At 46.5% G+C, this 12,863-nt stretch overlaps 1 protein-coding gene across 1 annotated transcript in view; it reads left to right on the forward strand.

Annotated features, from left to right (window-relative positions):
• LOC126175595 (dorsal-ventral patterning protein Sog-like) overlaps positions 1–12,863 on the forward strand; it is a 544,108-nt gene that overhangs the window by 436,382 nt on the left and 94,863 nt on the right. The window contains 2 exon segments of the mRNA XM_049922459.1: positions 5,617–5,752; positions 8,581–8,664. Of these exon segments, the coding sequence (XP_049778416.1) occupies positions 5,617–5,752; positions 8,581–8,664 (220 nt within the window).

A 12,863-nucleotide genomic window follows, 5' to 3' on the forward strand; every position in this document is an offset into this window, starting at 1 on the left:
TATTTGCTTGGTTAAACAGAGACAGGGAACGCTCGCAGCCATTTTGACTGTTTAGCTTACATTCCTGTCAATCTCGTAACAAAGAAGCCGTTTGAAATACAGGGCACGTAAAGGAATTCATCGGCACTAGTGCATATGCCTTTCCCATAGGAGAACGGTAGTCATGGCTTCTCCACCCTTAAAGACATTTCTCTGGAGAGCGGCGGCTATGTTACAGACGAGTTTTCTCTTTGTTTCCCTTATCCAAAAGACCTGAGCTGAAGGCAAACGTCTGGATGACGCGTTTTCAACGCTGGATACATTATGACTGCTAATGGAGCCAACCAGTTTTTTTTCTGTTTTCTTTAATAAGGTGCAGGCGTCACATGTTTAACAGTCAAGCGTACGATGATGCATTTCTGCATAGAATGTTCGCATGGTAAGGAAGCTGCAGCCATTTTGTAGTTGTATGCCTTATGGTTTCATCCATAGTCAGGAAAGTGCTCACACAAATTGTACTTGGGGTTACATTCTTCTTCTTCTTCTTCTTCTTCTTCTTCTTCTTCTTTCTTCTTACTTTTCCCGTTTTTTTTCTACGGGGTCGACACTGTTAAATCGATTGAGGCAATGTTAGTAGTATTTCGTGACCAGATACTGTCCCTAACGTTCCTACCTCCCGCCAGGACGAAATCTGTGAACCCCATTCGTCCGCCTCTAGAGTATATCTCATGTTCAAGTGTGAGTACGTTTTCTAGATGTTTGCGTTGAAGGACATGAGTACCAGCATAGTATTTACTTAGTTCAGTCTGGTAAACCTCCTCCTTTAAACCACACCAGTCGCGTCGTTAATACTTGATGCGAATTCGATCCGGGGCAGGCTTACCTCCTAGTATCCTGGAAGTAGCGCTTTTAACGTGTTCGCCTATCTGGACGGGCACCTAGAGATATACGTTCTTGTTAAGTATATCTACCAAATTTTTTGAGATAAGAAGTAATTGACCAATATCAATGTTGTTCTGCTTTGAGAATCGTAATTCCGAGGAATTGTGGAATGAATAGTTTGTTTTCAGTCTACGCCCATCGTTCATGCGAATAAAAATGAAGACCGTAGTGTCTGTACCGGTAATACTGCGCCAGCTGATGGCGTCTGGCGTCTGTGGCTAGCAGGTGCGGTGCTTCGCCTTCAGTGCTGGCGGCTGCTACCCGCCATACAGAAAAGTTAGTGTGTCTGCGTCCGTGAGGGGGCTTCGTTACTGCAACAAATCTGACAAACCAGCTATGATTTCCGATAGCTTGCTAGCCGTGACCATCTTTACGCCACCTTGATTCACATGTAGTCTGTCAAAATCCTTTCATTTTATACTTACATCGCGTTAAATTTAAGTGGAGCCGTAAATGTGGAAAAGGTTTAGTAGAACTAACGGGAAAGATCGTCCCTGTAAAACAGCGTAACTTTGAAAACAACTAACTGATAGTATTATATGGTAACATATTTTAAGTTTTCGTTTCGAGCCAATGTCCTGAGATTAGTGAAAAGGAAGATTAACACTGACGTTTGTTAGCAGGATTAAAACGCAGCTTCCTTTTTTATGAGTTAAGTCATACTTAAAAAGAATGGTTTATGTTTGCAAAAAAAAGCTGATATTTATAATAGTCTCGTTTTAGGCAACAAGGTGATGGATGTAATTGTCTTCTAGGATGTATGTATTCCTGAATTATAAGCATTGATATGAAGTAAATAACGAGGATGATCAGCCGGCCGGTGTGGCCGTACGGTTCTAGGCGCTTCAGTCTGGAACCGCAGGCCCGCTACGGTCGCAGGTTCGAATCCTGCCTCGGGCATGGATGTGTGTGATGTCCTTAGGTTAGTTAGGTTTAAGTAGTTCTAAGTTCTAGGGGACTGATGACCACAGCGGTTATGTCCCATAGTGCTCAGAGCCATTTGAACCATTTTTTGAGGATGATTAACAAAGAAAGAAAATGTAGTGGTTCCAAAAAAATTGGTTCAAATGGCTCTGAGCACTGAGCACTGAGGTCATGAGTCCCCTATAACTGAGAACTACTTAAACCTAACTAACCTAAGGACATCAAACACATCCATACCCGAGGCAGGATTCGAACCTGCGGCCATAGCGGTCGCGCGGTTCCAGACTGTAGCGGCTAGAACCGCTCGGCCACCACGGCCGGCGCAGTGATTGTAGTCTTTTAGTTTTAGTGAAATTAATTCAGCTCTTAATCAATTCCTTAGTAGGGCAAGCCATTGTCTTCTAACAAACCAGGGGTGCTATTCTGAAAAACCCCGTGGGTATAAATCTGGTTGTAATTTTCGGATGCAATACACGCGAACATCAGTGGCAAAGGTAGCCTGTTGGTTGAAACGACTGCAGGAGGAAAGCCGGCAATGTGGCTGCGAGTCCCTCTATGGTACAGATGTTGGTCACTACGTATTCAAACATATATCGCACTCACGGTTTCACTTGCACTGTGCAAACTTCGTTTCCCACATACTGAAAACACTAACATGTTACCTCAAGGACTACTTGTATGAAATGTAGTGCAATTGGTCATATCAGATTCCTTTTGCTTTCATATTGCTGTAAAGTTTATTAGATGGAGAAACTGTGTCTGGTCTGGTCATTGTAGCGATTCGAGCGACGTTCTGAGGTGTAGCCAGCAATATCAAGGTCAGATGACTGAGGGCGGCCTAGAGTCGACCATCTACCTCTCGTTCCAGAGGTTCTGCACAACACACGCTCCGTTCAGCAAGGTAGTATCATGTGACCAATGAAAGGATCGTAAAAGCCCTCGGTGATACAGTCGACAATAGCCATAAGCATGTTCGCACTGATTACCCAAAACATTGCGATCTGTGCCCACCGGGAGATTGTAAGTCACCTGGTGGTGATGCGGGCATGATACTCAGTAAGGAAAGTATATAACCGGAGTAGAGACTGCAAAGTACAGTGATGGTGTAGGCAAAACGTACCGGAGCACACCATTCAGCGCACACTGTTGAACATGGGATTCTGCAAAAGCGGCCCCTATATGTCTCCATCATCAAGACTGGACCGTAAATCAATAGAAACGTGTTGCCTGATCGGATGAATTACGTTTCTTGTTATACCAAGTCGGTGGTCGCGTCTGCACTAAACAGCACCGCATCACTGACGCAAGCCAGTGCGGAAAGCGTTATGCTATGTCAGACATTTAACAGGGCTTCCATACAACCTGTGGTAATAATCGAAGGCACCAACTGTGGACAGTGTGAACTTTATTGCAAATCACCTGCAACCCTTCATCCTAGGTACCTTTCCCGACAGCGATAGCATCTTCCAGCAGAACAACTGTGCGTGTCTCAAGACCAGAATTCTGCTACAACAATTAGAGGAGTATGATGGTAAAATCACGCTGATGTCTTGGCCGGCAAAGGTACCTGATCTGAACCTGCAGGAACACATCTGAGACTCTATCGGTTGCAGTTCCGCGTCAACAAACCACGGGTTAGTAATTTACGAGAACTGCGTAACATCTGTCTAGCCATCTGGTGCTACATACCTCCGGAATCCTATCAAGGACTTGTGGAATCCATGGCAAGCAAAAGCGCTGCTATATTCCATTCCAAAGGTGCACCGAAACGCTATTAATCTGGTTTTCATAATGTGTATGCCCGACCTCTGTAGGGCGCCCTCGTTGTCGTCATGGTCATTGTCGCATCTAGCAGTGCGTTTACTTCTTTCAGTTTCTATGCCGGTGGTGTTTTCTACTTATTTCCACGGGTGGATGCTGAAACATGGTTCAATTCTCGGCGGGGATTAAAAGTACGTGGGGTAGTCAAATACACTCATGCTCATAAATTAAGGATAACGCTGATACATGGTGAAACAACGCTCTGGTGGGCGGTTTGCGGGTTTAAATCACCTAGGGGTATGACCATGAGGTGTATTTGACCTACGGTCGTTGCACGGGGGCGCTGGCAGAAGTTCACATACGCAGAGGTGTGTTGGTGCATGTCAGAGTACGGTGCAGCGAGTAAGTGTGCAGACGTTTTCAGACTTGCTAATGGTGACTGTGTGTTGAAAATGGCTCAAAGAACACATACTGATGACGTTATGAGGGGTAGAATACTAGGGCGACTGGAGGCTGGTCAAACACAGCAGGTCTTAGCACGGGCCCTCCGTGTGCCAAAAAGTGTAATTTCAAGATTACGACAACGATTCCAGCAGACAGAAAACGTGTCCAGACGGTACAACACGGGACGTCCACTGTGTACAACACCACAAGAAGACCGATATCTCATCATCAGTGCCCGCAGACGGCCACGGAGTACTGCAGGTAACCTTGCTCGGGACCACCGCAGCCACTGTAACAGTTGTCTCCAGACACATAGTCTACAGACGACTGAACAGACATGGTTTATTCGCCCGGAGAACTGCAAGGTGCATTCCACTGATCCCTGGTCACAGGAGAGCCTGTAAAGCCTGGTGTCAAGAACACAGTACATGGTTATTGGAACAGATGTCCCAGGTTATGTTCACAGACGAATCCAGATATAGTCTGAACAGTGATTCTCGCTGGGTTTTCATCTGGTGTGAACCAGGAACCAGATACCAACCCCTTACTGTCCGTGAAAGGGACCTGTATGGAGGTCGTGGTTTGACGGTTTGAGGTGGGATTATGTTTGGTGCACGTACACCCCTGCATGTCTTTGACAGCGGAACTTAACAGGTCATGTGCATCGGGACGTCATTTTGCATCAGTATGTCCACCTTTTCAGGGGTACAGTTTGTCCCACTTTCCTCCTGATGGATGATAACGCAAGGCCCCACCGAGCTGACATTGTGGAGGAGTACCTTGAAACAGAAGATATCAGGCGAATGGAGTGGCCTGCCTGTTCTCCAGACCTAAACCCCATAGAGCACGTATGGGATGCTCTCGGTCGACATCGCTGCACGTCTTCAAACCCCTAGGACACGTCAGGAGCTCCGACAGGCGCTGATGTAAGAATGGGAAGCTATACCCCAGCAGCTGCTTGACCACCTGATCCAGAGTATGCCAACCCGTTGTGCGGCCAGTGTACGTGTGCATGGTGATCATATCCCATATTGATGTCGGGGTACATGCGCAGGAAACAGTGGCGTTTTGTAGTAAATGTGTTTCGGGACGATTTTCCCAGCTTATCACCAACACCGTGAACTTACAGATCTGTGTCGTATGTTTCTCCTATGTGCCTGTGCTATTAGCGCCAGTTTTGTGTAGTGCCACATTGTGTGGCACCACATTCTGCAATTATCCTTAATTTATGAGCTTGAGTGTATTTTAATTACCTTGAAAAAATGAAGTTACGTAATTAAGATTTTTACTTGTAAGCAGGTAGACGTTTACAAATAAAAAATTAATTGCGTAACTATCTTTTCGATGTGATTGTTGAAGCTTCATATTAACGCTCTTATAACACGTGAACAGTGCTGGTCATTAGGGTATGTAGACGATCATTTACACGGTGTGCTAATTTGTACTCCTTCCTGATTACACTTAACTAGTGTACGACACTGGTGATACACCGAGTGCAATGCGATGCCCTCGCGCATCAACTAGTAGGTGCGGCTGCTGACTGCGCGCTGTGTTCTGTCCGTGCAGGTGAAGAAGAAACGGCGCGTGGTGGCGCGTGCGCAGTGCCGCAACGTGAAGACGGAGTGCCCCGCGCCCAGCTGCGACCACCCCGTGCTGCAGCCCGGCCGCTGCTGCAAGGTCTGCCCCGGCGACGACGCCTTCAGTGAGTACCGACCACTGTCCTGGCTCTCCACCCATCCTGTCAGTAGCTTCTAATGTCCTGCTCTCAGTACTGTTTACTGCGTCTCCTACCATCCTACCATCCTGTCCTACTGAGAGTAAAATGTGACTCCAGGAAATTTGATCTACCACAGGGCTCGACACTGGGTCCAGATTTGTATTATGTTACTAGCATCTATTTGTTTTTACCTGTACGGGGTTCATAGACATTTACCTTGATCTTTGTGTAAAATGTGCCATTTTTTTGTGACAACACGCTTGGTTGGCGATGAAGGCAGCACTCTAGCACCGACAGGAAGTACCACCTACTGCTTCCCATTGCGTGACTTTCCATTGAGGAAGTTCGCTGTATCACCAGGCTGAATACTCGTTGTGTTATCTGTTTCTAATTACTTGTACAGGTGGGGATACATACCTACGTATGTATTATGGTTAGAAGCTTACATTTTAAATAGCGATAAGGTCTTGGACATAAAAAATTAAAGCTTTAGCGTATTTAGCGATCAAACTAATTCTCTCAACACAAGTACTTTTTAGATTTAATTACACCTTTAGTATCCCAAAATGTGCGTGTCTCTCCTAGGAACCGTCAAGTTGCTTTTCTTTCGCATTTCTGAAGGTGTCTCTGGTGCTGTGTTATCAGCTCTAACGTAATGTTCTTATGGGGCGTTTCTTGTGACGCCAAATATCACTGGAAAACGTTTCGTTTATCACAACAAAGTACTGTTAAGTGTAATTCCGCGTAACCAGTCGATACAACAGGGTGGAGATATCTCATTCAGAGACGTTCGTCGTGGATGACAAAAAAAAACGGAATAGGCGATTGAATGAAGCGTGCACAATACTCCCTTCACTGTGCCGTGACAAAACAGCGTTACGCAGTCACTGGTGGAAACAATGAATATTTTATCCTCTCATCTTCAGTATATTCTCATGGCTCAAACGTTGTCCCAAATATACTTGAGGTTTTCACAAAAATTTTCACTCTACAGCTAACTTTGCACTGACCTCGAATTTTCTGGCAGATTTAAACTGTATGTCATACCAGGACTTGAACCTGGTACTTGCTGAAATTATGAAGAAGGTATCGCAGGAAGCGAAGCTGCGAGGTCGGGTGGAAGTTAAGCTTGGATAATTCAGGTTCGACTCCCGGTCTAGCTCACAGGTTCAATCCGCCAGAAATTTTCGTACTTGACGCTGATCTCTCGACTGGGTACATAAAAGTGTATTTGAAAGAGCATTATATCGAAAATGACGTTTTCTGTTCACGGTGCGCGCCGCAAGAAACACTCCTTGAAGATCTTTCCTTTCTTCCTTTGGACTGAACATGGCTTGAAATCATAGAAAAATAAGACGAACATCAGAAATATCAGAGAAACGAAACCTGATTGGATTTTTGTGTATATCCAACAAAGTAACAGTTTCTTCCTGCTTCACCTTAACAACTCGGCACATGGATGCAATCAACCTGTCAATATTTGAAGCATACAGCAGTCTCTATTTTATGACACACGACTCAGTTTCCTCCTCACATAGTCTCTGTCAACAACGGAGGTGTTGCTACGGTCGCAGGTTCGAATCCTGCCTCGGTCATGGGTGTGTGTGGTGTACTTAGGTTAGTTAGGTTTAAGTAGTTGTAAGTTCTAGTGTCAAATAGTGTGAGATGGGAGAGACTAAAGATCTGTGAGGCTATGTATGGCGGTCACTTTGAAAGCCGCAATCTTGGATTCAACTCATTTTTTTAAAAAAAAAAAAAAAAAAAAAAAACAAAGAAAAATCGTTTGACATATCAAACAGCCAGAGAATTTAATGAGGAAAAAAAAGCAATGCTGTCTTTGACTTGAGCATAGCGTTATTCAGTGTCGAGTTATTTGTCGTTACGTGAGGGCAACATTCTCATTATTGACATGCGGTTAACTGTAGTTTCCTGCGAGGTGCAGCGACTACTGTGCTCTGGATTCTTACTGAACGTTACCACAACAGCGTTTGACGTTGCTTTATCAGAAGCAGTTTTAGATCGTCCAGCTTAAGATTTGTCTGCGACAGAGCCAGCTTCACGGAATTTACCGAGACGTTTCACCACCGCACTGTAGGTAATGGCTGGTTTGTTTCGGTGGCGTTGTTTGAAACCCTCCGCGATAACAAGGACGTTCCTCTCTTCTCATACCAGGACAATGTCAATGCATTCGGCCTGTGTTGACGCCATCCGCTTTCGCGTCACCTGTAGCGAAGAAACATCAATCGAGAGTGTTTACTGCTATACTCAAACGAAAGGCGGCATTATTTTTCTCGTGGTATTCGCTGTCTGGTACTTAACGCCCTTTCCATTTGAAAATTACCGGTTGAATCACATATGGCGGCTTCCAAACTGGCTGCCATGTTGGCAACATGCACTCTCAGGTTTCCCCCCTTTCCCATCCCCATCTCATATTACTTGACTTCCAATTTCTCTTTATCTACATTACTACAGAAAAACACAGGAGTATTTACGGACATATGAAAAGTGATACAATTAGAACTTGGGCTATCACAAATAAGGATAATAGGGAAATGATACGTGGGTTTCAATTAAGGTGCAGTATCCAACATTCATTATGGATGAAGTAATATGTTTATATGCTATTTGTGCTGAGTTTTTCAGCCTTCCATCTTTTGTGTGGGGCTATCCTGCACCTCCCACCAATTTGTGAAGCCTTGCTGCTTCTGTCACATTTTGAAGATGCGTTCGCACACTGTATATACCCGCTGACGCTCCACGTTCCACGCGGCGCCTGTGAGGCTTATACCTGTCCTCTGCTCGCCGTGTTTCAGGCCCTGACGTGCTGCCGACGGAGCCCACTGTGAAGGAGGTGCAGACCCACACTGGAGCTGGAGCAGACGACGAGCGCAGGAAGCGTGAGTAGACCTGCCCACGATACATGCTGGTTTATTGTTACTGGAAGACGAACTGTGTGTTTCAATGGGGAGGCACACTGACGGAAATGGAAAGTACTACACCATGGACATCCTGAGAGAACGCTACCGACTGATACTCCAGTATTTCCATGTCTGAGGGTATGTTTGCTGAAACCTCATCTGCTTGTAAGCTTATTTTCAGTACAAAAAATCCGTTTTACAGATGAAGAATGCTGTGAGTACATAATGGCTACTGGATGTGTCAAATGTTACTGGAACTTTCTAGATGGAGGTTGTATCACAGCATTCCCAGAGGGCGTGCACGTACAACTTATCGCCATCTTTCAGACTTTGAGACGAAGCGTTGGCATGAGGGACACGGGAGCATCATACCGAAAGATCGCACTAGTTCAATGACTGCAGCGGTTGACGAGCTGGGCTCAGGATAACACTGCAGCAAGTGGATTGGGCGCAAGAACCATACCATGAGAAAATCGTAGGACTGTGCGTCTGGCTCTTGTGAATAGACGTAAGTCCAGAAAGAGTGTCATGGCGAGATCTGAGGAACAGGTTAGTGGAAGCTGGGTTCAGGTTTCTAGTTACCATGTGACTTTTACAGCTGAGAGCGTACCACAGACCAAACAGACTTGTGTAGCGTAAGCCATAGCCGACTGGGACTTTCTATGGCATTCTGTGGTGTTCAGTAGTAAGTCTCGCTTCTGTCTGTGACAATCAGATTGACGCCATCGTATCTACAAATGCACTGCTGAAAGGTCACTGAAAGGACCGACTTTTGAGTTCCAATCTCGCTCGCTCCTGGAGTCTTGGAATGGGGAGCTATTGGATATGAAAACAGGGCTGATTCGGTAACTGTCGAAGGGAGGCTGAGTGCTCTGCAGTACGTGGCAAGGATGGTAAACCCACCCGCCCGGCAATCCGCGCGGTCTACCGCGCTGCTTCCCGAGCGGGAAGGCGTGCCGGTCCTTTGCATGAATCCGCCAGGCGGCTTAGTGCCGAGGTCCGGTGTGCCGGCCACCTTGTGGATGGTTTGATGGTTTTTAAGACGGTTTCCCATCTACCTCGGCGAATGGAGGCTGCTTCCCCTCATTCCGCCTCAGTTAAACTATGTTGGCAATTGCTGCGCAAACACTGTCTCCACGTGAGCGTATACCATAATTACTGTACCACGCAAACATTACGGGCTACACTCGTCTGGTATGAGACGTTCTCAGTGGGGTCCACTGGGGGCCGAATAACCCTGGGTTCGGTGTGGGGCGGTGTGGTGGGTGGTCTGCTGTGGCCAGTTGTGAGGTTGTGGATCACTGAGGGCTAGGGCGGGACGAAGCCTCTCCGTCGTTTCTAGGTCCCTGGTTCAATACACACGACACACAATAAACTGGTAAAATCTGTTATCGTACCCTTCATGACTACATTACGAAACTGCATCTTTCGGCAGAATAACGCTAGACTCCACATTGCACAAACCCCTTGAGGGAATTAAGGATTCTTGACTAGCGTGCCCGGTCTCCTCATTTGACACCTACAGGGTGTTTCAAAAATGACCGGTATATTTGAAACGGCAATAAAAACCAAACGAGCAGCGATAGAAATACACCGTTTGTTGCAATATGCTTGGGACAACAGTCCATTTTCAGGCAGACAAACTTTCGAAATTACAGTAGTTACAATTTTCAACAACAGATGGCGCTGCAGTCTGGGAAACTCTATAGTACGATATTTTCCACATATCCACCATGCGTAGCAACAATATGGCGTAGTCTCTGAATGAAATTAACCGAAACCTTTGACAACGTGTCTGGCGGAATGGCTTCACATGCAGATGAGATGTACTGCTTCAGCTGTTCAATTGTTTCTGGATTCTGGCGGTACACCTGGTCTTTCAAGTGTCCCCACAGAAAGAAGTCACAGGGGTTCATGTCTGGCGAATAGGGAGGCCAATCCACGCCACCTCCTGTATGTTTCGGACAGCCCAAAGCAATCACACGATCATCGAAATATTCATTCAGGAAATTAAAGACGTCGGCCGTGCGATGTGGCCGGGCACCATCTTGCATAAACCACGAGGTGTTCGCAGTGTCGTCTAAGGCAGTTTGTACCGCCACAAATTCACGAAGAATGTCCAGATAGCGTGATGCAGTAATCGTTTCGGATCTGAAAAATGGGCCAATGATTCCTTTGGAATAAATGGCGGCCCAGACCAGTACTTTTTGAGGATGCAGGGACGATGGGACTGCAACTTGGGGCTTTTCGGTTCCCCATATGCGCCAGTTCTGTTTATTGACGAAGCCGTCCAGGTAAAAATAAGCTTCGTCATTAAACCAAATGCTGCCCACATGCATATCGCCGTCATCAATCCTGTGCACTATATCGTTAGCGAATGTCTCTCGTGCGGCAATGGTAGCGGCGCTGAGGGGTTGCCGCGTTTGAATTTTGTATGGACAGAGGTGTAAACTCTGGCGCATGAGACGATACGTGGACGTTGGCGTCATTTGGACCGCAGCTGCAACACGGCGAACGGAAACCCGAGGCCGCTGTCGGATCACCTGCTGCACTAGCTGCGCGTTGCCCTCTGTGGTTGCCATACGCGGCCGCCCTACCTTTCCAGCACGTTCATCCGTCACGTTCCCAGTCCGTTGAAATTTTTCAAACACATCCTTTATTGTATCTCTTTTCGGTCCTTTGGTTACATTAAACCTCCGTTGAAAACTTCGTCTTGTTGCAACAACACTGTGTTCTAGGCGGTGGAATTCCAACACCAGAAAAATCCTCTGTTCTAAGGAATAAACCATGTTGTCTACAGCACACTTGCACGTTGTGAACAGCACACGCTTACAGCAGAAAGACGACGTACAGAATGGCGCACCCACAGACTGCGTTGTCTTCTATATCTTTCACATCACTTGCAGCGCCATCTGTTGTTGAAAATTGTAACTACTGTAATTTCGAAAGTTTGTCCGCCTGAAAATGTACTGTTGTCCCAAGCATATTGCAACAAACGGTGTATTTCTATCGCTGCTCGTTTAGTTTTTATTGCCGTTTCAAATATACCGGTCATTTTTGAAACACTCTGTATATAGCACGTCTGGGACGCGATGGAAGAGATGTACTGTCATGTCAGCCACCAGGCATGAATCTTCATGAACTGACTCAGACTGTGTTCAGGTGTGGCAGGAAACCCCCCAATGTGACATTAGGCAGCTGACTGCTTCCAAGCCACAACAAATACACTGAAGAGCCAAATAAACTGGTACACCTGCCTAAAGTCATGCAGGGCCCCCGCAAGCTCGCAAAAGTGTGGCAACACGACGTGGCATGGACTCGACTAACGTCTGAAGTAGTACTAGAGGGAATTGACACCATGAATCCTGCAGGACTGTCCGTAAGAGTACGAGGGGGTGGAGATCTCTTCTGAACAACACATTGCAAGGCATCCCAGATATGCCCAACAATGTTCATGATTTGGGAGTTTGGTGGCCAGCGGAAGTGTTTAAATTCGGAAGAGTGTTCCTGGAGCCACTCTGTAGCAGTTCAACACGTGTGGGGTGTCGCATTCTCCTGCTGGAATTGCTGAAGTCCGTCGGAAAGCACAATGGACATGAATGTATGCTGGTGATCAGACAGGATGCTTACTTACATGACCCTGTTGTAGTCGCATCTAGACGTATCAGGGGCCCCATATCACTCCAACTGCACACGCCCCACATCATCAGAGAACCTCCACCAGCTTGAACGGTCCCCTACTGACACCGAAGGTCCATGGATTCACGAGGCTGTCTTCACACCCGTACACGTCCATCCGCTCGATACAATTTGAAACGAGACTCGACCAACCAGGCAACATGTTTCCAGTCACCAACAGTCCAGTTTCAGTGTTGATGGGCCCAGGCGAGGCGTAAAGCTTTGTGTCGTGCAGTCATCATGGGTACACGAATGGACCTTCGGTTCCGAAAGCCCATGTCGATGATGTTTCGTTAAATGGTTCGCATGCTGACACTTGTTGATGGCCCAGCATTAAAATCGGCAGTAATTTGCGGAAGGGTTTCACTTCTGTCACGTTGAAAGATTCTTTTCAGTCGCCGTTGGTCCCGTTCTTGCAGGATCTTTTTCCGACCGCAACGGTGTTTTACCGGATTCCTGATAATCAAGGAACACTCGAGGAATGACCGTACGGGAAAATC

The sequence above is a fragment of the Schistocerca cancellata genome, chromosome 3 (assembly GCF_023864275.1).
Source record: "Schistocerca cancellata isolate TAMUIC-IGC-003103 chromosome 3, iqSchCanc2.1, whole genome shotgun sequence".
Classification (NCBI taxonomy): domain Eukaryota; kingdom Metazoa; phylum Arthropoda; class Insecta; order Orthoptera; family Acrididae; genus Schistocerca; species Schistocerca cancellata.